Source organism: Lampetra planeri, chromosome 18 (genome assembly GCF_965212315.1).
Source record: "Lampetra planeri chromosome 18, kcLamPlan1.2.h2, whole genome shotgun sequence".
NCBI classification, from domain to species: domain Eukaryota; kingdom Metazoa; phylum Chordata; class Hyperoartia; order Petromyzontiformes; family Petromyzontidae; genus Lampetra; species Lampetra planeri.
Genome location: NC_136124.1, coordinates 713,579 through 740,901, shown reverse-complemented (window position 1 = coordinate 740,901; position 27,323 = coordinate 713,579). Strand labels below are relative to the sequence as shown.

Genomic DNA, 27,323 nt, shown 5'->3' with positions numbered 1-27,323 from the left:
GCTCGGTGAGACGTTCCTGGGTGAACAAATGGCATACGAATCGTCAGCAGAAAGGTCACCGCGTGTGCTTGTGCCATACACTCAAATGTGATACTGTTACAAAATGCATAGCAAACCAACTTTGTCGACGAGGCTCTAGTTATCAGGTGACATCTTATACGAGAAGCCCTCGCCATGCCACCCATCACTGTATTACACTCCCACACTCCCATTCTATATTCAGAGGCGTATAATGAGGTTCACGTGATTACAGGGTGTTGACAGATAACATTAGCCCCCCCCTCCCGGTTATCGCAGTGGCATTATAAGGACTCGAGGCCTGTTTACGTTGTAGAAGTGTAGGTGTGTGCGCGTACCTATGTTTGTGGAGAGTGGTATAGCAGTGATTTCTCCACTGCTCTACGAACTTGGTAACCTGAGTTAGATTTCTGCTCATGGCCAATAACAGCGGTGCTTATTTGAATTGGTCCTGGGCATCCCTTAGATCGACTCAACCTTAAATGTATACCTGGTGCGGTGTGCAAACATCAGCACTGGGGAGACAAACGCGGCCGGGTATGGTGTTGGCCACCCACCCCCTCGTGTGCTCTGCCACCCTTCATAGGTGCTTGCTAACAGCACTTGCCCCAACGGTCTGTTCAATGCTACATGGGGGATCTTTGTCTTTGTGTGTATATATTAAATGACAACTGATTTTGAATGAGGCAGCTTTCTTGTTGGCTAATAAATAAATTGAGTATAATGCATTCTGTGCCCGGATTGCTAAACTGCAAATGAAACTGCACGTGATTGTTATGCATAAATCAAAATTGAAAACTCATATATATAAACTCATTATGTGAAATAAGTAAAGGAGAAAAAAATGGCCATCACAATTCTATACCCAATGTCATTAGTTGGTTTATTAAATGATTTAATTTATTTTAAAAATATTGTGCCTTTGATACATAATTTAAAGCTGCGCACCAATCCATAATTGGCACACAGGAGGTTTTGTACACTCACCCTCTCTCTCGGTGGCGGTGGAGTGATTGGACTTATGAGTGGGTGCCGTCTTTAACATTTTTTTCCAGGGAGTCAGGGAAGCCCGACACGACACACACAGACACATTTTGAATAAGTCAAATGGGAATCACAAAATATACCAACCTTATGGCGCGTACTCCAGATTGGCTTTGCGTGCGTGCATGACCCGACGTTATTTACGTTAATTGGATACTTTATCCACCTGCAAGTATGCAGTGTAAGACTGTTGCGGACGACATCAGCATTCATTCTCAATATCAGCTGCTGCCACCGAATCGATGTCTGTCCTCGGCGGACCGCTCCCCGAATGTCGCCGGCAGGTTAATTTGACGACGTCAACCAACGCGCGCTGGCAGCCTTTTAGTGGAGTATATCGCGAGTGCTTTTTATCGCTCCTGTAATTGGCGGAGACATCAAACGAAAAAACAAGAAAACAACCTCCTCCGTTAGCTCTCTCTGGGGCACCGTTTCCCCGTGCGACACGCCACTTCTAAAAAACGAATACAACGGCACCGTAGGTAGTCATCCGTTTGGGGACACCGGACCGCACGGCGACACTCCCGCGAGGACGACCATCGTGGAGATGGAGCGATGAGACCGAGCTCCGTGTGCGGGAGCCACGTGGGCTGCTGCATCGCGAGTCCGTTAGGGGACGGTGAGCGGCTTTGGGAGGCCTTCATCCTGCATCGATCGTGGCATCACCTCTCACGGTGCCGTTGTCTTGGTCCTCTGCGGATGGTACAGGAGGCAGCTATGAGCGCACAGATGTTCACTTCAACATGGACATATATAAGCGGCGCTCCACATAAGCTGCATTCAAATTCAATCGGTAATAATGCAATTTGCAGATTTCCTGCACAGCTTGAGGAGTTCGCTTAACAGACTAAGACTGATGCATGTGCGGTGAAGGAGTGGACACATGATCCCCCCTGTTGCCCGTGAGAAGGCGTTCGGCAAGGTGTACTCCAAAACTATTGTGCTTGGTTTCCGTTTATTTCAGAGTTAAAATAATACTTAAAAAAAAACTTCTGAAGAACATTGCAGTTGAAATGCATATCCCTCGTGTTCGTAAACATGACTCGCATAGTCTCTAAATTGGAGGGTACCTGACTTAAAGAACTAAAACCCTTATTGAGGACTCTGGGTATATATAACCACGTAAGAGCTTTTTGAGACCTGAGGCCTTTTTTCAAACGGAGATCCGGGTTAAAATTCAAACACAGTCTCGAAAAAGAAAAAAAAGACGTTGATCACATCGCAAACACTAACATGTGAAAATTAAACAAAACACATCGGAATCAACATATGCAATCAATAACCGACTCCAGATGTAAAAAAGATTACATTACAATATGTGGGGGAGTGGTCGCATAAGTGTTCTCTGAACCCAGTCACCTGAGTTCAACTCCCAGCCGTGGCTATCATCAGCGGTGATTGGTATCCGAATTGGCCCTTGGCGCACTTCTGCTTCACCAAACCGAACTCGCTTGGTGAAGTATGGTCACGAAGTGGGTGGGGCCTTCCTGCAGCAGTGGATTGACAAATGGGTTTTTAAATGATATTTATAACAATAAAATATAAATAAAAGCAACATGAAATGAAATTTGGAAGCGAAACGCAGCAACAAAAGTTAAATACAAATAACATTTAAATGAGCAGCAATGTAACATTTGATTGCATTTTTAAATGAAGGCTATCTAAAAAATGTGAGCACTCATGTTGTCCGAGTTGTAAATATAGCAGGCAATTATACAACAGAAAGAAAGGTTTTTTTTACGCGGGAAAAATCTGCAATATTATTGCAAGGTTATGGAGCATCGTGGAATAAAGGAAAATTACCAAACATATTTCAGGCAAGCAATTTTAATTTGAAAAAAGTATATTTTTACGGAGTCAAATAGATAAGATGTTATTATAATTAATTTATGAATGCCTTAAAGACAAACGTATTCCCATGCGTGTTCATCATTATTGACAGAGGGAGGTACACAGTCTTATTATAAAGATCACACTGGAATAGTTATCATTAACAATAGAGCTTTGGGCAGAATGGAAAACCGGGCACAGTCCGTATACATATTTTGATGTGGCATCGTTAAAAATAATAATTTTAGTTAAATTCATTGGTTGACATGACATGGAGAGGGCGTCATTCCAGCAGTGGATTAACAAAGGGTTGTGTAAATAAAATAAAGTGGGGTTTGGCTCATGTGTTGCCACATGGAACAGGATTGCACCCTTTGCGGGTGTGCGTGACTTGTGGAAGCACACACACACAGGCAGCCCCTTCACCAGCGCGAACACTTACTTGCAGCACGGACGCATCCTCCTGTTTAATGACAAATTCCCAACCGTTCACCTGGAACAAACATACAGATGTGTTACAACAACAACAACAACTAAACCCCATTCTAGCAAAGCCACATGCTGGCAACTCGACGAGGAATTTCATTGGGCAATTTTTTTTCGGGTTTAACCACAAATCGGTGACCGCATAACAAAACGATGGGGAAAGTAGTTATATTGATTTAAAGAAAGTGCCGCTGTGATGTTTAATGAGTGTTACAAAAGCTGCACTCAAAACGTTGTTCTTTAATGCTCATGTAATGTTAGCTGTGGTGATTTGGAATAATGTAGCTATTTTTTCAGAAAAATGTACCAATACATTTAAATGATGGCGTGATTAAGATTTTTAAATATGAGCTTTTGTTGTTGTTCATGCTACATATATGCAATATAGAAGAAGCATGGAGTATATAAGAAGAATATTTAAATTGTGCATTAATTTAAACTGTAATTGTATAAGATTATTTATGGATTAGCAATGCAATTTAAGAGACTTCTAGACTCCTGTAGGATATTTTAGGAATCACGTCCCATAGGCATTTTAGTTGCTGTAGGGTTGGTATAATTTATTTGTATGCTTGTGTTCAGGTCATGCAAGGTGAAAGCTTTGACATTTGAGAAATAATTCTGTTTAAAATGCTATGGTAGCCAGAATGAGTGCCTCATTATCAACTTTGTTACATTCTGTAATAAAGCCGCCGTTGCCAAACGTATAAGTCAAAGGGTTTTTTATGCTTCAAATGTAATTATACATTTTCTAATTATTTTAATTATGGCAACTCCGGTGGTAATTTTGTTACAATAAGATCGCCGTGAATTGGGGCAAATTTAAGGAAAGCAAGAGCCGCGCGATCACTTGAGGCGAGGTCAGCTCTTGAATAATTGCTCCGAAAAGCCCAAGAGGAGGCGATGATTTAACTCCCTCCTGCACATTTTTGCATGCCCCCTTGTCAAGCACAATACCCTATTATCACTATACCATGGTGTTCATTGCGTACGGAGGCTGTAGGTGTCTGAGCGCACTGGGTATGGGTATACGGGGGTTGGAGGGTGAAGATGTGGGTGAGGCACACATGGGATTTTGGGAGTTAGAGGATTACTTATGACAATTTATAATTCTCGCAAGAGCACCACTTTGTGGGATTAAACATCGGTTCTTCTGTGGAGAGACTCGCCTAACCGTGGTATTGTAACATTTACACGACTGGCTTTTGGTTGCCAACAGAGATACGCACCATACATATTCTTGGCTCTTTCGGTAAAGTCACGTAAATAGAAAAAACAAATCTAATTTTTTAAAATAAAATATAAATAATAACATCAAATATAAACAATAAATTGGAAGAAAAAAACCCATGACGCTTCGATCGCAACACAAGCGGTCTTCATCAGACAGAGAGAAAAAAAGAAAAAAGCACCATACAATGTAATTGATTTAACAACAATAAACATCGAATAGATATTTTCTGTTCTTCAATCTTATATATGTCTCACCTCGAGCAATGCATGTTTTGAAAGGGCAACGTCTTTGTGCTGTTCGCCTGTTGGCGTTGTTCTCTGGACTCTGACACTGTCAGTGAGACGAGGCCCTCAAGATGGCTCTCTCTGGTGAAGACCAATCAGTTTCAAGGACAATGCATGTTTTGATAGTGCAATGTCTTTGTGCTGTTCGCCTGTTGGCGTTGTTCTCTGGACTCTGACACTGTCAGTGAGACGAGGCCCTCAAGATAGCTCTCTCTGGTGAAGACCAATCAGTTTCAAGGACAATGCACCACATACTGTCAGAGCATGTTTGCATGTTCACCACAAGTATGTGTAGATAATGCAGACTTGATTCCTTGCAAAGGGTTTCTATTTGGTGTTGGAACATCTAACACCTGTTTTATTGCCAGACATGATAAAACCGACTTTTATTTGTTCATACTTTGATACTGGCAAAGAGGTCCCATGATGTATACTTATTGTTTCAAGATTTTAATTACTTAATTTCATTCAGTGAATGGGTATACAATACTTCCAATATAGTGAAAATAACTGGTCCTGGGCCTCACCTAGGTCGAGTCAGCCTCAAATTAGTACTTGCCGGCCGGGCGTGGTGTTGGCCACCCACCTCCTCGTGTGCCGTGCCGGCCTCTATAGGTGCTCGCTAACAGCACTTGCCCCAACAGTCTGTTAAGGTTATACGGGAGATCTTTGTCTTTGTCTTTGTATGAATACGGTGTGCCTCAATACATTGTGATGAAGAACCATGGATTTGGGGCTCTTTTGTGAAGTTCACAGTGGTAAGAAATGCAATTTTAGACCACGATGACTAATTGTGTCCCCAAAACATTCTCGTTCTGCAAAATTTGCTGCACCTTTACAAGCTTCTTCATCTGAATTAAGATTTTGGGCTAAGTATATACATATTAACATTTTCCCATGGTGTTCACAGGGGTTTAGCACAACAAACTAAACACGAAACGCAGATTGGAGTGCACTCAACACTGCGCACTTCATTCAAAGGATATTTGTCGACATGTGGTTAACTACAGTATTTTGCAAGTCGTGCATTAGACTGTCTCTGAGTATATTTTATAGAGGATGATATTAAAAGTAAAGCATATTACTTTATGTTACAATATTTATCATTTTTTCCAATCAGATTGTTTAAACCTTTACGCAAAGCACCTAGAACAGGGGTCGGCAACCAAAATAACAAGAAGAGCCATTTCTTTCCAATTCGGTACAAAATTCAGTATTTCAAGAGCCGCAATGCATCTGAGTACATACTGTACATACGTACATATCGTCAAGAAGCAGCCCGTAAAGAGCCGCATGCGGCTCCGGAGCCGTAGGTTGCCGACCCCTGACCTAGAACAACGCACAATCCCCCCAAACATTGGAAGCTCGGCAGGCTTGAGCCTGCGGCACAATACAACAAGATCCACTCCCTCCACCTTCGCTCGCACTGACCAGCATGGTGAAGGGAGGCCAAAATAACCCTAAAGGTCCACACGGAGTGGGAAGGCCCTCATCTAGCAGTGAATTTACAATATTCGCTTCAAGCATTACAATAAATATATATATGTAATAATATATATTTAAGTTTCCAGATCCTATTTTGTAATATTTAATACATTTCTATGGCTATAAATATTTCTTCCTTTGACATCACTGGAAACAAATGCTGTATTTTAAGTGCAGAACTCCTTTGGGCGACGCGCATCCCGTTTCCCAAGTTATTAGACACCAGGTGGCTAATGGTCTTACGAGCTGCGCTCGCGTCCCCGAGCATGGAGCACGGCTTTCATAAAGCACGGAAGCGGCATTGGGGAATATAAACTCAGACTTAATGCGGACCTGATTGTATCAGCATTGATGCTTCGCCGGGTCACTAGCCACAGGTAAAGCTGTGGGGTGTGGTGCGGTCATTGATGAGTGGTGGGGCTTGACATATGTGATGCATGAGGGGCTGCATCGAAGAGGGCATTGTGGCGGACGCACCGTGAGTGCACTTGCTCGCCTATTTGCCTATTGTTCACGATCGGGGAGCCCTAGAAATTGTCCGTGCACAATTAGGTCTATCGGGATCGATCCTAAAGTAAGAATTTCCCAGGCCCCCGGTATTGTAGCCGTACGCAAGTGTAGTGACATCGCGGATGTCACTGGGTAATGCCGCCCTAGCGAGGCACGGCGTGCGATGTATTGACATCGCGGACACCCCATACACGTGGGTGTAGTACCAGCCCTAGAGGGGCTCGGTGAGCGCTGAGTGACAGCGCTCAGTGGCACCACGCTCTGCGTGCAGTGCTAACCCCTACAGGGTAGGGTGGGAGAGTGCAGGCCGCAGGAACGAGGTTACTGTGGGCCATGCCACTCTGGTTGACCCCAAAGGACACGTGACCGGTAAAGTCTACAGAGGGCCCCCAGGTGGGGGCTAGGGAGTGGTCACGTGTCGGGGCGAGATCCTGCGGAAGGGTCGAGAAACGACAAGAGGATTCTCGAAGGTAGTCGTGGCCAAGGGCGGGGCCAGCCACGACCCGTGAGCATATAAAGCGGGTCCCCACAGGTTACCGGGAATTGCTCAGTGTTGCTGACGTCATCTGAAGATCTACGTTCTACGTCCGAGAAGAGTCACCAACACGTGGACCTGGACCCAGGCTGGGGTCCGGTCAGTTGTAGCTACTCCAGTGTGATTGGCGTAGTTTAGCTGGTGGTCCACCACCAGAGGCTGTTATCTGGTAAAGGGGCAGTTACCCCTTTGTGTGAATGTGTTGGTGTAAATAAATGTGTTGCCTCCAAGAAGTACGTCTGCGACTCAGTTGAATCCACTACACAAGTATCAGAAAGAATGGGAGGTTGCCACCGTGTGATGGTCAAGCGTACAGGACTCGCGATGCCAGAGGTCGCCAGTTTGATTCTATCTCCTGGCACGGGGGGTTCAAACGACGGTGCAGAAGTTTCTTAAATCCTACCGCATCTGATCACCCGGCAGTATAACCGGGCATACGTCGCAGTTAGCCAATCGGCAGGTTTTGTGTTGGTGGGGTAAAGTGTGGGTACTCTCACCTCTCCCAGGTGAAGGTAGATAAGTAGGAGACACTGTGTATACCCAGTAAAGGACACCCCTATAAATCTTGACTCAAAGCTTTCGTGACTGCAGGAATTCATATTCTTTGGGTCTTTCGGTAAAGTCACGTAGATCTCCGTGACTTTACCGAAAGTCCCTTCTGCTAGCAGTGACGTGAGCAAGACATTACAGAGCTTCACATTCATCCTTTCATAACGAAGACTTCATCCCGAGTGTTTATTTCAATGTGTGTAATGATCTCTGTATACTCCACTGTGAAGGATCTGTTAATGGATTTATCAAATGGCTATCAGCATTCTGCCTTAAGTCTAGAATCCTCTATGGACTCACCGGGGGCACAAATTTGACTTCTTATATATCCCTGGCATTAAACGGCTCTGGTGTCTAGATATTTACTATCCATGCCAGGGCCCTACGTCATTGCTCTGTAGATGCACAAGTGCCATCGCATGCCATGCGTGGTAATGTGGATTTTTCTCCCCGTGGTCACGTGGATGTTTTTCTCCGGGTCCTCCGGTTTGTCCCTCCACATTTAGAAACGTGCGTTTAGAGCATTTGGCTGCTGCTATAGAGTTCCGCACGATGAGCCACTTCGGTGTGCTATCACTTGTGAACAAGAGCTACATAGCTCAGTGGGTCTTAGCTGGTTTAAACATAGTTTAGTTGCGTACAGATGCCTGTAGGGAAACAGAAGGTTGTCACGACACAGCAGGATTCCAGCATCTGGAAGGACAATGTAACAATGTGGCGATAAATACCTTGCATTATTAAGGCGTTTGCTTGTGAAGGATAGTGGGAACTTTAATTAATAAGGAATGCAGCTGCTGCTTCTGCTGATGTTGCATCATTCAGTGTGAGGTGTCCCCTCAGTGGGAGATTTCTCATTGTTTTCTGCTGCCCCCATGATGTAGAACTTCCTTTACCCAGACATCCGTGCTGTCAACTCTCTGTTGCTGTGCAAATCAGGGTTTGTGACCTTGTTTCATCTGCCCATAACCGCCTGTCTCTTAGAAAATAAATGTGCCAGCTGTCTCGACGTCTAGAGATATGGTCACATTGAGATGCAATATACGTCCATATTTTATTGTATTTTAATGGTGGTGGTGGCAGTATTCCTGAGAGAGGTTTCGACATGATTGCATGTTATTTAAATGTCTAATTAGTATACATTATTACTGGTGGTGACAGAATTGTAATTTGCTTTGTAAAGAAATCGCCACCAGACTTCTCAGCCGAACTGATTCATGAGACCACCCCAACACTCACATCCCTCCAAGGGCTCTCAGTTTCTTCCTGGATACATTCAAAACCGCACCACTGTCTTCAACGTCCTCCACGGACTCACCCCTGCCCACTTTTACCATATCATCTCACAGTGCTCCCTCTCACCTGCACTATGCTTTATAAAACAAGGCTTTTCCTCAATGTCAGTTAACCGTTGCACAGTGGATAGGTTGATCTTTCTCTGCTGCTGCTCCTACAGTTTAAATATATCTTCCTCCGGTTTTCTGAAATGCCGAGAGCGTAATTCTGCATATGAATGAGAGTGTTTCTGTATAAATGGTCTTCATTCATACATCGACTATGATTTCATCTCAATGTCCTCATCTACCCAAAACATTCTGCCCTTTTTTCCTGCTCTCATAAAATAACCCACCCTCAGTCTCTCTTGGTGCACGTTTCTCCGATTTATAATGTGGATTTAAATGCACTCACACTTCGACGACTTCTATATATTGAAAAATGCATCACTCTAACTTTCATTGCCACCATTGTCACAAATCACGAATGAGGATTCTGCCTTTGTATAAGTTATCCGATGGCTTTTTTTCGTAAAAAAACGAGCTCCAATCTGTGATAACATTAGAAAAAAAATAACCTAATGCGAAACATAATCTTAGAACACATTATATTTGCGACGTTCATACTGTGCCTTTGGGAGGATAGGACCACTCTTTAATAGTACTTTAGCTCGAGGTTGGTAAATTATTTAATGCAATACATATACACTATTCCATGTGGAAAATGGCTTGTCATGGTAGCATTTTATTTTATTTCAGCACTTGAAGAATGAATGGGCAAATGCGTTTCTTATGCATGGAGTTCACAATTCCATGATGCTGCGGTGCTGCTAAAAGACGCATCTATAAAAGAGCATGGGTTAAAGGAGGCCACATTATTTATAAGAGTACAATGGAAAAACGTGACATTCATCTTCATCTATACGTTATAATCATTGCAACGATGCATCCTTAAACGCTGCATTCCGTCTAGGGTTCTTTGATAACCTGGTCAGGTGGCGCGCTCAGCAAGTGAAAGGTTTCTGAACTCTGGTTGGGGGTGGACTCAGCTCTTTCATTCCATCGGGTTGATGGAAATGGATACCACATTCTGGCAAACATAAAGAGTGGCTGTCCTTTCAAAGGACTTGGCCACACATTAGGAATGTGGAATTTTCATCATTGGGTCATCTTATATCTTCTTATTTAGATTTATATAGCGCCTTCTTCCAAGGAGCTTTACAACTACTGTTTTATAAAATTGTACATACGATAGTGGGTGAGATCAAGGGGTTATTACAAGTGGTGGTGGAGTTATGGTGACAGGAAAACAGGTGGGAGTGGTGCTCTTAATAGTAGATTAATACCATCCCATGCACATTTAAGCATGAAACCACTGAGATTAATTTGGTTGTTGATCCAAGGAAATGTTTGCAGATCAACGTGTACAGTGTTGACATGTACACTATTACATACGAGTTCACTTATTGGTTATTTTCGTTGCAAAACACAATATCTGTGATTTGTATCATGTATCACCGTCACTCATCATCTTTGGTTATCACCCATTCATCTCTGCACCAGTTAATACATCCCGGAATCCGTTCCAATGCTTCACATTTTAATCTGTGCATAAAATATTAAACTCATGCAATTCCATAGAGCCATGGTCCTAAAAGTGTTTGCTTGATCGCAATCAAAGAATGAGCATATACTTATATTATTGACTTTTTTTACACGTAGGCTTTCGCGACCAATATCATCCAAAATAGAAGTTTTTTGGGTTAGAGCGCGTCCATATATAAATATATAAATGTATCGGGTGGTGGTGGGTTTTAAAGACACATTTATATATTTTCGTGATCTAACCCCACAAAACCTCTATTATGGATAATTTACGTTATTTGTGTACTTTTCTTGCTTATATGTACATTTGTTTGTTTACATTTGTTTATATTTTTTTGGTCTCTACCCCATTAGAATAAAACAGCACTGGCATGTGCGGGTTTTTAAAGGTTACATTTGGAGGGGCAGGATGACGCATGATGTGGGTTTGCCGAAAATCGGGACACACACTTTATTAGCAATCTGCTGAGCCTGCAGCAATATTGAAATGTTAAAGAGGACAACAACATTGAGATACCGTCCGTGTCCTATGTAAAATGCCTACGACGCACTTTACCAAAGATCCTTTTTTTGTATGATTCCTAAGTGACCAAAATAGGTGGGAAAGGTATCAGGGCCTATGTGTAATCATAACGCTTATGTGCAGGGTTTAACTTCTCACTTGATATTTTCCAGAACGCTCCTGGGCTGGCTTGGAGGAGGGATTATAGGTGTAAGACACTACCACTAGAGTACAAGGTCCGCCATGATATCCGTACGTTATTACACCCTGTATATGCATGCCGCTACATTATAACGAGGACAACATTAGGTGAGATGAATGTGACGTGCCAACATTTTTCCCATAACAGCATTCTTGATGGTTCCGGCTGAAATTTAGCCCTAAGTATGCCTAAATCTGATTATTATGCAACTGTCTCAATGTTTATTTTGTTTTAGCTCAGTATATGAGGCCTGTATTTTCGCTGTATGTGTTGTCGATTGATGGCCCAGGTCAATCTTGAAAAAGAGACTTGAAGCCTCCGTGGGCTCTCACCTGGTAAGACACAAGCAATGGGCGACATTCGTGTGCAATCTGGTTTCAGGCTTTTGCAGCATTCCACAAATCAATTATTCCTGCTTCACCTCTTTTTTTGCTAAGTTTTATTTCAATTTGCCTTCAATATTTGCCCACCTGCTGTGTCATCCAGTTATCCCTCCAAACTATTATATTTGTTCAGCAAACTAACACCAGTGTAAATATATCAGTAAACTAACACCAGTGTAAACATATCAGTAAACTAACACCAGTGTAAACCTATCAGTAAACTAACACCAGTGTAAACCTATCGATGTGCTGATTGATCAACAAAATGACAGTACACATTATGAGCGCAAATCAGTGAATGTTAACAAGACAGAGACGAGATGAGGTGGAAGGAAATGATGAAAACCATTTTATTTATGAATACATTTTTTTCTATATTATTTAAGTCTCAGATAAAAAGTATTTGTAATTGGATTTTTAAAAGTTAGCCTCAAACATTTTAAAAACTAAAATTATTTACATCCCTCGGTCAATACACTGCTGGATGAAGGCCTTCCCATGCTGTGTTGGTCATGAAAACGGATTGACCATACTTCACCACGCTGGCCAAGTGCCGGTGAGTGAAACGCTCAGGACTGATCCACATGTCACTTTCCATTCTGTGTTCGCCATCGCTGGGAATGGGGCTCAGGTCGTCGGGTTCATCGTGCAATGCACTAACCACTGTGCCACCGCGCCGCTCCTCGAGATTTTAGACTTTCATAATCTACGGACGGGCTGTTCCCGGCACTATAAATAAGATGTTCTATATCTCACTGCTGTGTTGTGGCAGCCTTATTTGGCAGCTTCTTCCATTACTAATGAGCGCATCAGCATCTCGTTAGCTTGACATTTTGCTTGGGTAAATTGGTGATGTTAGCTCTTCATTTCGTCTTTTTTTCTGCCGTTCTTGTTGACGCTCAACGTGGTGGTGAAAGAGTCGCCTTGAATGCGAGTAAATATTTCTCCTGATACATAGACTTACAAAAACAATAAAATGTCTTCAGCCAAATATTTGTCTGATGTGCCTCGTGTGCATTTACCTGTCCCGGACAGTAAATAAATTTATCAGGTAAACACAGGTCGCATTGTTTCCTATTCATTTTGTGAAATTATATATTTTTTTAATGAGGGGGGGGGGGGGGGAAGCAAAGCAAAAAATGTATAATCTTTTCTCAAAATAATTGGCCACTGATCATTACCCATTGATGATCCTCAGCCAGTGGTAGATATTCCACAGTTTAATAGCAGGAGTACTAATTTCATAACATAACTGTTGATGCCTAGCCTGTAAGTGATACCTATTTTATTCACCTCAGAGGGCTGATGGGCTGAATAAAAAATAACAATTTAGTATTTGAATGCATTTCGAACAGACAGGGTTTACAAGTTAATTCTGAGCACTTGAGGAGATAGGATGGCCTTTGTTTTCATGTAAGTTGGCCCCCACAATTTGGTTCATGTTGTACCATCGCTGTAATGTCCTGAGGCAAAGAAATGAACGTATTGTCCGTATACCGGTGCAGCATAACACAGCAGTCCTCATCAACCAGTCTGGCGATGTCGCTGTTGCCCTCGAGTGAGTTGCAGACTCTCCGTCAGAAGTTGCCTGAGATTCAGCTGCTGCTTTCCCATTCGGACGTGTGGTGACACCACGAGTCATCATATGTTGATGCCATCGTCCACCAAGAAATGATTCTGGAAATGAATCGAGGAACCGTCCGACCAAGTCTCGGGCACGTGGAGTCAAGTTCGACCTTTGGAGCACGGAGGCAGCCAAGCGTCACCAGGCCGGGTGCTGTATGGCAACAGACTCTGAAGATTCGTGTTCAGCTGCCCGATAACGTTCATCTTCCGACTGCTTCGACATCACGAGAACTGATTTTGATGCACCAACCCGTAACGTTTTCTGGCCGGGGTTGCGAATCGCGGGGAAATAAAGACTTTTTTCGAAAAATTCGCTTTTCTTTATACCGCCAACCATCGGTGTACTGCCAATACGTTCCAACATCCATTCTGAACTGTCACTAAACAACCCATCAACTAGAAATAACAATAGAGGCCAGAAAACCACGAGTTGTTTGAAACGTCCAGAGATCTATCTTGCATTGCAATTACAAATACCAACTTACAATGATGTTCATGGTGCAGTGCAGACATTGGGCGACTGGGCTGAGCCACTGGAGAACCTGGTTTAGTCACGTGGTGTCTGGATTCGAACTCAGGATTTTAATGGCGCTCTAAGTCCCGGAGTTACCTGGCCACCTGAAGATAAATGACATGAACTGACAACCAGATATGAGTCCACTAATTGTGACCTGATGAAGGCATGCTATTTATTTGTTGATATTGTGTTGATCGTCATACACAGGCACACATACAAAACAACACACAATGTATTCATCGATAACATTGTGAGCCTTTAAAGGAAACATATAAGAAGTGACGTTTCAAGAAATGGCCCTTGCTCATAGCACATACATTTCAATAAATGTTGTCCAATGAGGAAGGTCAATTGCCTGAAACGTTGTCTATTACATATTTTACTTTTAATTTAGTGTTGTTGGTGAATGTGCTGAGTTTCTTGGTAAAGGTAAAGGCTGGTTGTGAATGTGCCTCAATTGTCCAGCATGTATGAGAGAACAAGTAGGCACCATTCATATTTTTACTATCCAAATGCAACTGGAATTTTTCTCATTAAATCTGGAACTGGTGTTGTATCTTTCATTGGAGCACTGAACATCATGGAGCAAGTTAGTGGAACAAACAAAATACCATATCTTCTTGGTTCTTTCGGTAAAGTCACGTAGAAGGGAAGTATTATGTTTTATTTTTATTATTTTATTACTTCCCTTCTACGTGACTTTACCGAAAGAACCAAGAAGATGAATCCCTGCAGTCACGAAAGCTTTAAATCGAAAAATACCATATGTTATACATTCCACACAAACCTCTTCAATTTTCAATTTCATTTCAATTCCTGTCAGTTGTGTTATCCATTTAAGATGGACATTGTGGTACTCGCCTGTTATCTGGAACATTGCGGGTGAGGGTTTCTGGATCACACAGATTTGTGAAACTACGTACGCATGTATGTTGAACTTATTCCGCACCGTACGTAGCCAACCATGCGAATCGGAGGTGCGGGGGAAGGACAACAAACTCAACACAAAAAGCATTTTTTTAGAAATTGGTTTTCAATCTCGATAAAAAAAAACTACAAGCCCACTGAGTTTCCAGTTGGCTTAGAGATGGCAGAACGTCAAAGGGGATTGAATCCATCTTTGCGTAGCTTTGGGTGTTATTCCCTCATATGAGTGGGGTTTCTCTGGGTACACCGCTTTCCTCCCACATGCAAAATATGACTTCATAGACTTGGCCAAATATCCCCATGAAGGAACTTCCTGAAAAAATAAGCTGAGATGAAGACGCTGGCTTTTAATTAACGCTGTGCCTTAAAGTTGCTTATTAAAGTTATTAATTAGTATTGGCTATGTAAACATGCGTGTAATGTGTACCGGTGCTTATATAGAGGACACTCTTTGCTGATAAGTGTGGCACGAATTATTTCCTTGTGCAGCAAGGGAGTAAAGTGTGGTTCTGTGAAAGTCCTGATGTGCTGTGCAGTACAACGATGCACGTGTGTACACCAGCATGCGATAACGGAGTTGGGCCTGTAGGGGGCTGGCGGGGTTATTGAATAACCGCACTTGGACACCAGTCACGTGGTTAATGGCGACTCGGTTGAGGATTGCTGTGTGTGGCACACGTGCTGTTGCATCTTACAGATTAACCACAATAAATGTGTTTGCCCTCGATTCGGAACACCTGTCCACCACGTCCTTCATTTTGAGTGTGCAACATGCTGTGCCTAGCGCTACGCGCCGTAGTGACCCATTCTACGTCACTACATCTGTCATCCCGAAGAGAGTGAAATGTATGCTCAGGAACAACAGCGTTGCGCTTGATCTACGTTTGCGCTTTCGCGGAGGAGAGAGAGAGAGAGAGGTTGTGTGTGTGAGAGAGAACAAAGCGATGAGAAGCACCCTTGATATCGCCAGCTCCACACTCTGCGACACTGAAACATTTCTCTTCGACGGAAAGTTGTTCAGGTGGATTGGCAAGCCACCCGAAATGTGATCCTAGCTGTCAACTCCATGTGCCGCTCCTGCCAGCGACATGGAGCTGCAGGGGAGACACGACGAGTTCCCTGCCTCCTCCCTCTGCCGCCGCCGCCATGGCAATCTTATCAACTCACCCATGGACAAAGCAGTTACATTTTTAATTATAAACCATGAAATTCTTAAAATGTCTCAATTTCTAATGCGGTGCGCACGATTTAACACGGAGTGATGGTTCCTTAAGTAGTTGCCCAGAATGTTTTGTTCAATTTTTCAATGATTTTTTAAATCAACTTGCTGAGCAATGCTGTTGCTCTGATGTTTCATTGATTACCTTCGCTCACATCCTATCTGTATATGAGAGGATCTTAACGTCATGGTATGTTTTGCCTCAAGGTAAACTCTTTCAACTCCGGGGTGTTTTTCTTTGTGGGTAATTGATTGATATCGTGGTTGTGTGCGTGCGTGCGGAGCCGTCGTGCAGCGGTCAGGGTGCTGCACAACAGATCCGGCGACTCGAGTTCGCGATCTAACCCCCAAAAAACTCTTTTATGGATTATATCGCAGATCTTTGTCTGTTTTTGTTTGCCAAGTATGTGTGGGGCCACGAGGTGGCGAGGAGATGGCAGTGCTGAGGATTACTGCCTCACATAATTGGTGCATTTTCTTCGGGACTCCGGTTCTCTCATTCATGTCAACATCCCCATGCGAGGTCCTCCTGGAAAATAGTTTTGAGACTCATTGAGGCTTTCTCGGGTTTCATAATGGAATTTTTTACTCCTATTGTTACGATGCATGCATGTCAATTGTACTATGGTGAACACACAGAGCATGGCTTCTTGCCTTTGAAGTTCAAAGACCTTCAGAACACGCAGCGAACTCAAGAGCGGTTGGACAGCTAAAGCAATGTGTGTTACCCCGTGCCCCGTTACATTGTAATGCGAGTCCCATGGAAATGTGTAAACAGAATATTTGGCTTCTCAAATGCATTCTGGAACAGCTTTTGCTTTCAAGTACTGTATTGAGAATGGCTAAACATAAACAAGGAAACTACTTAATACTCATTCACCGTTTCGTTCCAAAAAATCCACTTGAGATCTGATTTGACACTATAGTGTATTTGACATTTGTATATAATTACTAGTTAATTGCGGTTGTGTTTTGTGTGTTTGGAGAATTGAGCTACATTGTTGCATAATTTCGTACCATGTGTGCGTCTCCAAATGTGACCACATATTGCTGTGTGTGTGTCTCCTCTGCGTGCCGCTTTCCCATTAGTGCAACAGCTTTGGTTGAAATGTGGCGTAGATTGCTGGCTTAGTTGACAATTTGAATGCGGATTTCTCATTACTGAATTTAAGGAGGACATTTGTAAGGGCTATTTTCTATTCCTTACGTTGAGGTTTTGAGTGATTATTTTCTTAATAATATACTGCATTCTGAACAAAGGAAGCACATCAAACAGCTGACAAGAGCAAGTGTTATTATTCTCTGAGGGATGCAAAATAATGAAGCTCTTTACTTCAAGTTGACGGGGGCTTTTTTTTCATGAACACCTCAACCCACGCGTTACAGCAGAATTAAAATTGACGCATTAGGCAAAGATTAGTCAATCATATTTTGTAAGGTTCTAATGCATTGCTAATGTATGATATCCATAAATATGCATACGTGCCATTAATATTGATGACAGTGGTTATGGTTTATGTATATTATTTATTTAGTTTTAATGGATTTTAGCGAGCGTATTCATTTATAAGTGTGGATTATTTCGATTTCAGTAGCTTTTCTTTGGAAGATATAATTATAGACATATGTGTACAGCAACAACTTTTAAGTAATTACCAAATAATCACAATTTTACATGTGTGCTTTACAACTCTACGTATTAACTTCTCACGGCAGTTTTGTAAATAACATTACGGTGACCTCTAACCTCCGTGGCAAAATTTAGGACTTTAGTTTCTCCGTCAAAAAAGGGCATATGTCACGATCGTGATCATCCCTCTCGTCTTTTAATCTACAACCGACAACTTGACCTCCACCGAAGGAAAGGTTCATCATAAAAACGCAAGGACTTGCGTCAGCGTTCACATAGGGCGAAGAAAGTGCCCTCAGAAGCCAGTGTAGTTTTGAGCCGCCCTTGTTAATGCAGTAGCTTTGATGGGTAGCCACAAGGGCTTGCCAAGGTGTTGCAGGTGCCGGGTTGCAAGGTGATCGGGAGATGGCAGTGCCGAGTGTTTACCCCCTTGAATGTGTGGTAGGATTTCTCAGGGTGTACCAGATTCCTTCCAAACATACTCCGTGAATGAATGGTATTGGCCGAACATCTCAGCGTCGGGGCCTTCCTGACAAAAGGTTGCGAGTAGCAGATGTATTCCTGATTTATTTTTTATTAAACTGAAAACAAATCTCCAAAATCGGGTCTCAAAACGAGATTTGGGATCATTTGGCTTTCATTTTTTTCATGAATCTGAAAATACGGCGAGAATGGGTGTAGGAATGCTGGGTAACTGCAGGTCCATACAGCAACACAAAGTGGCACATTGAGAAGGAAGTGATGGGAAAAATGGAGGAGGCAACGCATCATAAAGTACACCTGCCATCACATCACCAAAGGAAGTAAAAACTATGGAAAAATAAATTACTTTAATTTCACCAGTTAAGGCCCACTGAGCTATACAGTTCTTTTTCAGAAGCGACCTGGCCACAAATTATAGCTCAACGAAGTGGCTTATCAGGTGAAAATGTATTGCAGTCAAATACTGTAAACGCATGTTTCCAAATGTGGAGCGAATAACCGCAGGCCCTGAAGAAAAATCCACGCGACCACGGAGAGAACATGCAAACTCTAAATATACAGGTGTCAGGGTTGGGAACAAACCCACGACCTCCTGTATACCAGGCGAGGCAGTTAATATCTCATCATGAGACAGTGCTTGGAGCGCAGTGTTGCCAGCAGACGGCACGAGTCCACAAAGAAGCAATGATACCTGACTTGCCTTTTTGGGGCAAGTGCTGTTAGCGAGCACCTTTGAAAGCCAGTACGATACACGAGGGGGTGGGTGGCCATCACCACACCCGGTTGCCTTTGTCTCCCCAGTGGTGATGTTTACACATTGTACCAGGTATTTATTTGATGCTGAGTCAACATCAGGACCGGTTCAGGTAATTATCACACGTTGTTGGTGGGATCATAGCGCAGCGTGCTAATCACGACACCACCGCTCCCCACGCGTGTGTCTCTCTTACGCTATCGGCGGCTGCTGTGTGCAGCTGCTGCTGCCCATGCTCCAGACCAGTGTTCTTCACTAATTTCCAGAGGGGGTCACTTTTGTCGATATCAGTGTGAGTGAGTGCCACCACACATTTAAAACCATTGGGTTTGACAGCATGATGGAGTTCATAATAGAGGTGTCTGGGGTAGATCGTGTAAATATAAATGTGTCGTTAAACCCGCCACCACCCGATTCAGCTAATTAGTAAGGTATGTCACGTAAACAAAACATGCCAATTTGTTACTAGTTCAGCACACCGTTGTTTAGGATGATGTTAGTTGTAATTACTGTCCAAACGTCGTACTCGAATTGTAAATGTTGTGAGTTTATTCTCCAACACACCGGTTAGTGCTGAACTAGTAACGCATTGGCATGTTTGGTTTACGTGACGAACCTTACTAATTAGCTGGATCGGGTGGTGGCGGGTTTAACGACACATTTATATTTATACGATCTAACCCAAAAAACATCTTCTGGATAACACTGATCGCGAAAGCCTGCTTGTTAAGCACAATGGGGCTGTGTTCACGTGTAGCTTGGTGTCTGGGGGGGCCGCACTAAAGACCACCAGGGGCTGCCAGGAGCTGCCCTCGACGCGCCGTGAAGACGGCGGATGCTTCCGCGCGGCCGCAGCGCGCAGCTCGGCAGGTGAGAGGTGACGTGGGGGGCATCCCCACGGGCCATGGACATGCGAGATCTGTTTTGGTTTGTTGGTACCGATCTTTTGATTACACATACGGACATACATGGCAATGCATCTCTTGCCAAATGATCATCAGCATCATGACCTGCCATGATTTATTGACTGCTGCATATTGCCGATGTAGTTACTATACACATTTACAACTGTCAATATGCTCCTCCGAGACATTACCATCCCTCATGGGCGCAATATGCAACAATCCATCTCGCTCCTGTACCTGAAACTAAAAGTGCAACTAACATTTTTTAGACATGGTTAACTGAGCTATATAGCTGCTTTTATAAGCGATCTGGCCACAAACGGCGAGACGTGGGGGATTTGAAGGAGCCTGCACCATTATTTCAACCGTGGTGCAGGGAGTTTAAAACGAGGGCTAAAAGCGAACTTCTTTCCCCCAGAAACGATGCTGTCTGAGCAATCCTCGCGCAAGGGCACACACAGAGCCGACGTGTCGCATCTCTTCGGGGGTAGGGATGGGGTGGGAATGCTTGCACTCGGTGAGAACTTCATTACACATCGGATATCATTTTTTTTGTCGCCAAACGCAAAGCGTACGGACGCTGAAACAATCAGCGCGCTAATTGAAGCCACGGCGCTGTCCTTCGCATTAGGGAACTCGCTTGGCAGGAATTGGCACTCGTGGGCGGCGCATGTGAAGGCAGAGGAGTTGTCACGCGGCCCGCGCCTTGCAAGGCCCGTGGCAGGTCACGGCGTTCCATGCCACGATCCGTCTGCCCCATGAGCCGATGGCACCGCGGCAGCGCAACGCTCTCGCTTGCACGTGGCCACGGTGACCGTTCTCTGGCGCGCGCTCTGCGCTTCCTGCCGCCCAAGGGAAGCGGGGTTTGTGCCGCTGGATCAGGAGCGACGAGTGGAGGTGAGCCCCGCCCGATTGTTGTTTGGCAATGGTGGGCGGACACTTTCCAATGTAGCGGTACACGGCTGTGTACACGGCTGGTACACGGCTTGTCAAGCGATAAGGGAGGTGGAGCGGTGGAGCACTTTGACATGAGTCCAGCGATCTGAGTTGAATTCCAGGCCACGGCTAACATCAGTGACAGGTAATATCTGACTGCTGTCACCAACCCACGCTCGCCAGCATGGCGAAGTATCCTCACTCAACCCACGTGACCGACACTGATGTTGGTGTTTAGTCGTCCTTCCACCGCACTTCTGATTAGCACGGTTGGCTACGTACGGTGCGGAAGAAGTTCAACAAGCATGTGTACATCGGGGAGGACTTTAACAAGCAGTGTCTGCGGCGCTGTTAATGATTACATATGTGCGACCTGAGCTGGCACGCGCCTCCAGTCTCGCACTGCGAGGGCGGGGGTTGGTGGAGTACACGAATGTCGCGAAGCGCCCTTCTGGTGGTGGTGGGCGTCGAGGTGCCATGCCCTGGCTTGCCAGGGCAATGCAGAACAGCAAATGCGGACTTCAGCGGTTCCATCTGTCTGGGATAGAGTGTTGCCCTGTCGCACGCATGGATTTTCTTCGGGGACCGCGGTGTCCTCTCGCGAGGAGTAAACACTCGTCCGTTGGCCGAGAACACCTTCACATGTCGGGGACGGCAGAGCTTTGTTGCCGGCCCATCACGTGGCTGCTGCCATTCCCGCTCGTCTGTGGTTCCTCCTCGTGGCCTCTGCCCGATGGTGCGTTACAAGTTGATCTTATTCCTATTGTTGTTGTACAAGAGTGCCTTCTCTACTGTTGGGTAACAGAAGCCACAAAATGCAAACACTAAAGACACGTCTGTTCATTTTAATTTCGTGATTTAAGATCAGATCCGAGTTTATTGAGACCAGAAGTTTCTTGTTAAAGAGAGACCTTGGTAAAATATTAATACATTTCAACAGCCATTGGTTGTTGTCTGCTTGACGTTTGAGTCTCTGCTCAGCAACCGAATAATAAAAACAACCCCATTATAACAGCAAACAGCTTTTAGTGTAACAAATTAGAATGTGAAACATAAAGACAACAAATTTCATTACAGCAAAAGGTTACAGAGTGAAATCAAAACACAACGTTTAAACAGCAAACCTTTGCAACAGTAAAGTGTTCTTTTGAGCTACATATGGAAATTCAGAATGAAACATCTTAAAGAAAAAAATATCATAATTATATTTAAAAAACAGGTTTCACAGTGCAATACATTCAAATTCAGAGTTGATCAAAGTAAAATGGGCGCTGTTAAGTGAATTCTAAGATACCGAGTAACAACAAAAACCAGGCGTTAATGAGAACAAAAACAGCGCAACGTTACGGCTGAAACAAAATACACAGTGATGTCAAAAATACGGCGTAAATTTATGAAGTGACTGAAGCTAAATTATATAAATGGGTTCTGTTATGTACATTGGTCGGATTGATTGGTTGGAGTGAAGTTTTTTTGGTGTGAGTGCTTTAATAGCTCTTGACTTCAAAGCAGATGAGATATTTGTTTAATAATGCCATCTAGAATTGTCTCATTTAAAGTAAAATGCTGCAAATGCATTATGTGGACAGCTGCATTTTTTCAAAGTCTAGCGTTTGGTTGGTGGTTGCAGGTTTTATTTAAATATATATTTATAAATGTTTTCATTTGTTTGTAGAATCATATTTTAATGCAAATGTTACCATTCGCGCTGTCAGCCAATTGCACAACAATGTCGAGAGGATGTACAGTGGATCGTTTTATTTATACATCTTCTTTATTCAGCTCATTGTCATCTGACGTTGGCACGCTGCCATACGTCGCCCGTGACCTCTGTCAATCTTATCTCGGTCTTGTCTGCCTCCCAACTGTTCCCTAGTGGCTATCGCGAAATGTCGCGTAGCGCTCATTGCTCTGTGGAAAAACCCCTCGCCTTACGCTTCTGTCAAAAACATTGTAACACCATGGCCTCCACCCAACAAACAAGCATATGCAGCTGTGCTGACAAGTGAATACATTTACACTTTTAAATGTATTATTTGACTTTCACATCGACGTGCAAAAGAAAGCACCCTCATTCGCGAACGTAAATTGTGCGTGAATATGCAGAATAACACTCGAAAAAGGTGATGTCAACTTGACATGCAAAGCATGCTGGGATTATTGTAATGTTTAGCTGTAGAAGACGCCCCTTTGCATATTTGTTATAGGTTGTCAGCCTTCAAACTAGATGTGGAACAATTGAGCCCTCTGGAGATTCAATGAATTGCTGCGATGGATGTCACGATTCGATCCTAGATTTGATTCTGCTTGATATTTAACTCCAATTACTTTCACTACCTGAGTGATGGCAACCAATTAAATATATCGTACGCGAATTGAAACGAATATATTCTCCCACGTGCCAATCTGGGCATGCATCTTGTGCTCAATAATCATCATTAGCTGATGATTTGATGCATCATTCCATCTCTATTGTAAACATCTTGAAAAATTAAACAATTTTGTGATGCTCTAGAGAGGATCTCTAGCGCTCTTCGACCAGCAGTGGCGTGAGCCAGCAGTTGCAGGGCTGCACCTTTGCTTGTTCACGTGTTGACACGGAGTGTAAAGGAACTATACGCATCCTTATAATCTCTTGTGAAAGAAATATTACCGTTCGAAGTCGTGACTTATTGATTTCCTTATAAACTAAAAATTTGAGAGGCATCTGCTACATAGAGATGTCGAGGTACAATGAAAAATATCGTGCGAAATACATACTAGGTTGTTGATATTGTGCTGCAATGATTAAAACACCACTCCTGTATACCAAGCGCGGACAACTTTTAATTGGAGCGGAATAACAATGAACCGAGACGTTGTCTCGCAGAACGGAATAAAAGCCGAGAATTTGCGTTGGCCAGCGATGCTGCGATGGGTCGGTTTGTTTTTCAACTGGGAATCCCCAATCCAGTCTTGCTTTATAAAAAAATATTAAATCATTTAGCCAGAAGGGCTATTTTTCAGGCCACTGTAATAAAATAAATAAAAACAAATGATTAATTTTTTAAATGTTTTATATGAATGTCCATAAAGAATAAATGATACGCACACACAGATCGGCCAGTGGGGATTTAAGGGCCATTATTGTAAAGCTCTGATCTTCAAATATGATGCTGAAGGTGGGAAGTCGGTGTACAGGAAGATACAGGGTTTGCTTGACAACAATATCAATAGTGTCATGTAGGTTAAGAAAATAAAAATATTCTATTTTTTAAATTAAATGATGGCCAAAGTGTTGGAATGAAATAATCAATATCCATTCACATTAAGAAAATATCTTGCATGTTACTGTGTGCACGGCACTGCGAATGTTCTCATGGGATTCTTTGCAAATGATAATTTTGGTCACAATTCATTTAAAAATGTGTTCATTCTGCTGGTGACAGCCTAAACCCTCGGCAGAATATGAGACACTTCTTGTTTGTCCGTCTTCAGCGTTGCTCGTTGGCTTCAAATTCGGACAAATATAAAAAAAACATCGCATAGAAAGGCAGAGAGCAAATAAGAAAAATGTGGGAGAAATTGAATTAAATTGTGGAACGGGGAGGGGGATGGAGGTGTAGAGAGGTTGGAGTCGACGAGGATGCGTCGGTTCTGGACAGTCATGAGTGGGAGGAGACATCGCGGAGAGTTTGCCCGGGTTGGCTGGGTGGCGGTGGGGGGCAAGAGGGAAGGGGGTGGGGCGGTAGTGAGCGAGCGAGCGAGGGAGGATGGGAATCGAGGGGAGATAGGCAGACTTAATGAAAAGAAGTGGAGTGCTTGTGCTGAACAACCGGAGGTTCCTTTGCTGTCACTCGCTGGTGATTTATTGTAACGGGAGCGAGCAATGCAAAATCAGCCGAGGGACTACCCGCCGCCGCCTCCTCCTCCTCGGGGGCTCGCGACACGTGGTGCGCCCGCCTCTTCTGCCCTTCACGCGCAGGCTACACGCGCGCGCGCACGCACGCACGCGGACGCACGCACGCGCGCGCACCCCGGAATGAGCGGAGAGGCACACATGCGCCAGCTGTGGCAGTCATCCCTCTTCACCTAAAAATTAAAAAACCCCGAGCGATGGATTTTTTTCCACGTATTTTCGTCAGCGTTGACCACAGCCCCCCGAAACGGTCTCTCCTTGAAATTGGTACCACCATGGTATTTGTTGTTGTTGGTGGTGCGGGAAGTGTGGGGAGGAGATTATATTTGTGACTAACTCTCTCCCCCTGACCGCACCCCTCCCCTCCTAAAATAAATAACAATAGTAATCAACAATAGTCTTAAAAAAAAACATCCGAATCTTGATATCAGAACTTTCCATACCATTTCGCTTGTCTTTGATCTGACACAAATGGAAATCCTTTGATTTTTTTCCTCGTCTTTTCAGCTGCCTCGCGGGAATGGTTTTGGCTGTCACCCCACAAGCCGTGATGTGAAGTGTGGTGGATTTTTTTCCCGATTTTTTGTTGTTGTACCACCATCTATTGTTGGCATTGATGCACAACAGCCAGGAATACATCAACCTGAGCCAAAAGGATTTGTTGAACAATTACATTTTGCGATTTATTTCACCCTCCCCCATGCTATCGTCATCGTCAAGCAATATTCTCAAATAATATTCATTCTTTTATAGTTACAATTCCGACAATTTATTTTTCGATTCTTTCCTAAAACTTTTTTTAGATTCATCACAGCCTCGGATGTATCGTATTTATATCCCGACGCTGTCTTGCTTTGCCCTGCTATGCCACACGGAAGGAACAAAACGTGGCAAAGGATTTTAAGGCATTGACTGGTGGAGGGAGCAGGAGCGCACGAGGGGGAGCGAGCACGCGGCCGCTTCTGGGATGTTGTCGTGATGCTTCCCCTGGACCTGCCGGCGCTCGGGCTGCAGAGGCTTCCTGCCGAAAACTTCGTCATTCCGATGGAATCTGCCACACGGTGATTGCAAGCCAAGTGATGAATAGCTTTCCACCCACAGTTATGTGGAATGCGGTAAGTGTCTTTTGCTATCTGTGAAATATCTTGCTGGCGTTTTGTTTTTAATGTTGCACCTTTTGTTCTGAATGTGCGCGTTGTACATTTGATTTGCAACACAAAATTTGATCGCAATAAACCGGAGCATTCGACGGTTTTTTTGCAGCGCTGCTGCTGCATAAGTACGAGGTTGTTTAATTCACGACCCAGTCGTCAATCATCATCCATTCGTATGATAGTAACTTTACATTAAATGTGTTTACTTCTGTGAGCAATGTACCTGCATTTAAAGCAAATGCCAAGCACATGAGTGCGATTTTAGCTGCAGTTCAACAAAAGGCTGCTGCTGCTGCTGCTGAACGTATTTGCTCCATGTGCGTTGCACTCACCCGTCCGAAATTGTTGTACTGTACTGTTTAAAGGTTACAGGTGCATCCCTGTAATTGCTTGCCCACGCTGGCGGACGCACTCGAGAGACCCTCTAGACGCTAGAGGTTATTTGGCCTACTCTTCCACACTGGTCATATGCCTTGGAAAGAGGCACGCTCACTTTACCCCGCCACACGTGATGGCCGACTACTGATTGACTCGCTGTGCTGTACTCATTCATGCTGCTGGGTGGACAGTTTCGGGGCGCGGGTTTAAGAAACGTGTTCATTGTTTAAACTGCCGCACCCGGAAATTGAACCAGTGACCCTCTGAAGCTGAGCTTCTTGGCGCTAACAATACAGCACAGCAGCTCCCATTGTTGTAGTGTTACCAGACCAGCGACTCGAATTAATGTCGTTGATGTTCAGCTTGTTTGTTACGCATGGCTGTGGCTCGCAAAGAAAAACTTTGACTTTAAAGGGACTGATTTGTCAGAGTAACCGCATAAGGACTTTATAAACCAGGTGCACAGAAATATAACCAGGGCGGCCTGCATATATATTTACATTTTGTACATATAAATTAATAGACTGCAATGTATCCATGCCAAAAGATTGTAATAAAGTATTTCAGTGTCATTTTAATTTTAGTTAAGTGTGCCATAGATCCATTGTTAATCTTTAATTTGATCATTTTAAACATTACATGTATTTTGTTCATTGGTTTAAACTTTGATACTATTTACATGATTGGTTAGCATTAATATTCATTTCCATTCACTGTGGAAGATATTAACGTAAAATGTGAATAAGCAGCCAAAGGAAATGCAATTGAATTAGTGTTGTAATTTTCCGAGCATTGGCAGTGAAATCACATGTACCTAAATAAAGTTGAATAAAATCCAGCAAAATGTTAACATCAGTGTCTTAAAATTAGACGTGTTTAAATCATCACCTATGCCAGGAGCTTAGTACACAAACTACACGGACACGCTGCAATTAGAGAAAAAAAATCTAATGCCGTT

General features: G+C 43.6%; 1 protein-coding gene across 1 annotated transcript in view; it reads left to right on the top strand.

The window, feature by feature from the left end:
- Positions 1-1,617: 1,617 nt before the first annotated feature.
- TUNAR (transmembrane neural differentiation associated intracellular calcium regulator) overlaps positions 1,618-27,323 on the top strand; it is a 29,404-nt gene continuing 3,698 nt past the window's right edge. The window contains exons 1-4 of the mRNA XM_078602662.1: positions 1,618-1,736; positions 19,852-19,964; positions 20,763-20,896; positions 25,712-25,948. Of these exons, the coding sequence (XP_078458788.1) occupies positions 1,618-1,736; positions 19,852-19,964; positions 20,763-20,896; positions 25,712-25,948 (603 nt within the window). The remainder of the gene's footprint in view (positions 1,737-19,851; positions 19,965-20,762; positions 20,897-25,711; positions 25,949-27,323) is intronic.